Here is a 1842-nt window from a genome sequence, read left to right as displayed (position 1 = left end):
TCGCTCGCTCGCTCACTCCCTCACTCACTCGCTCACTCACTCGCTCACTCACTCGCTCACTCACTTGCTCACTCACTCCACACTCACTCACACACTCACTCACTCACTCCACACTCACTCCACACTCACTCACTCACACACTCACTCACACACTCACTCACTCACTCACTCACTCACTCACTTCCATTCCAAGTCAATGGCTACCAGCAACGTTCTGGTTACCAGTATCTTCTGTGTTCAACATACTGTAAGAAAGAAAATCATGCAGGTTTGGAACGACTTGAGGGTGAAAAAATTGTCATTGGGTGAACTATACCTTTAAGTTTCAACAGTATGCCAATATGCTGAAATTAACCAATCACAAGAGAGTTCATTTACATATTGAAATTTTAAGGACACGCTACCAAAAACAAACAAATAAACAAAACTAAAACGCTAAATTAGACTGTTTTTGCTGCAAGAAACCTTGACTAACATTAAAGTGTATTACCAAATAAAGTGCTACGAAGTGTAGAATATGACCTTTTCAATTCTTTTCAAATAGCAGTGCTTTAAGAACTGATATTGAGGGATATTGTATCTTCCTTTTCTACGGGAAATACGTGTTAGCTGACCTTTCACCCCTTTTAAATATAGATGTTTTCGTCTTGGTGTTGTACTTCATGCTGAACCAGGAACTGATTCATGACTTCCTGATGTTTATTATTTGGAACTGATGCAGTGTCTCCATTAGCAGCTCCTCATGCCATCAGGATGTGTCCTGCTGCTCATGTGATGTATGATCTGCGTGTGTGTGTGTGTGTGTGTGTGTGTGTGTGTGTGTGTAGGCAGTGCTCGCAGGAAGTTGGTATGCACCATCTGTAATAAGAAGTGCTCATCCTCACTCAACCTGCAGGAGCACCGCAAGGTCAGATCATCCCTCCATAAATCTCCTCTTATCGTTCATCCAGTCCATCTCTTCATATTTCTTACCTTTCGCTCATCTATTTTGGCTTTAATCTCTCTCCTCTGTCATGCCATCTATCCGTCTGTCCTTTTTCTGGCTTGCAGTGCTCCATATTTTTAGTCCGCACTTTTAGCACTAAAGGAATTATGCAAATCAGGTAATGGAATGAACATGCTCAAAAATCTAGTGCTGAACACAATTTGCACCACGCAGTTCTCCATCCTGCAGGCTGGATCAGAGAGCTTGGTTGTGAAGGATGTAGCAGACAACTATGATCTGACATACTTTACTGTTTACCGTAGAGTGTCCACCAATCCACCACTGTGATCCAGAGACAGTTGAAGTGGTTCTTGAACACATCAAATGAGTTTACAGCCTGCAAATTGTGACAGGCCAATACTGCTGATATTTGCGAATAAAACACATTTATAAATCTGTGTTTCTGAATAAATTTATTTACATAAAGGAGCCATATTTTCAACTGAAATATGACAATGACTTAATTTAAATGTGTTTGGTGCAGCGCTCTATTAGCTCAGATGTCATCAGATTAAACTTAGTTTTTGGAACTTCTCCAAGAAAAAAATGATATATATATATATATATATATACACACACTGCACAAAATTATAAATGCAACACTTTTGTTTTTGCCCCCATTTTTCATGAGCTGAACTCAAAGATCTAAGACTTTTTCTATGTACACAAAAGGCCTATTTCTCTCAAATATTGTTCACAAATCTGTCTAAATCTGTGTTCTTATCTCGGCACTTCTCCTTTGCCGAGATAATCCATCCACCTCACATGTGTGGCATATCAAGATGCTGATTAGACAGCATGATTATTGCACAGGTGTGCCTTAGGCTGGCCACAATAAAAGGCCACTCTAAAATGTG

General features: G+C 40.0%; 1 protein-coding gene across 1 annotated transcript in view; it reads left to right on the top strand.

Moving 5' to 3' along the window:
- Nucleotides 1-1842, top strand: part of LOC107669703 (PR domain zinc finger protein 5-like) — a 96911-nt gene that overhangs the window by 29831 nt on the left and 65238 nt on the right. Inside the window, exon 8 of the mRNA XM_016462055.1 lies at nucleotides 828-907. Coding sequence (XP_016317541.1) covers nucleotides 828-907 — 80 coding nt within the window. The remainder of the gene's footprint in view (nucleotides 1-827; nucleotides 908-1842) is intronic.

This window comes from Sinocyclocheilus anshuiensis, unplaced genomic scaffold (genome assembly GCF_001515605.1).
Source record: "Sinocyclocheilus anshuiensis isolate Anshui unplaced genomic scaffold, SAMN03320099.WGS_v1.1 scaffold416, whole genome shotgun sequence".
Taxonomy (NCBI): Eukaryota; Metazoa; Chordata; class Actinopteri; order Cypriniformes; family Cyprinidae; genus Sinocyclocheilus; species Sinocyclocheilus anshuiensis.
Note: the sequence above shows the minus strand (reverse complement) of the source record. Positions and strands in the feature narration are given on the sequence as shown.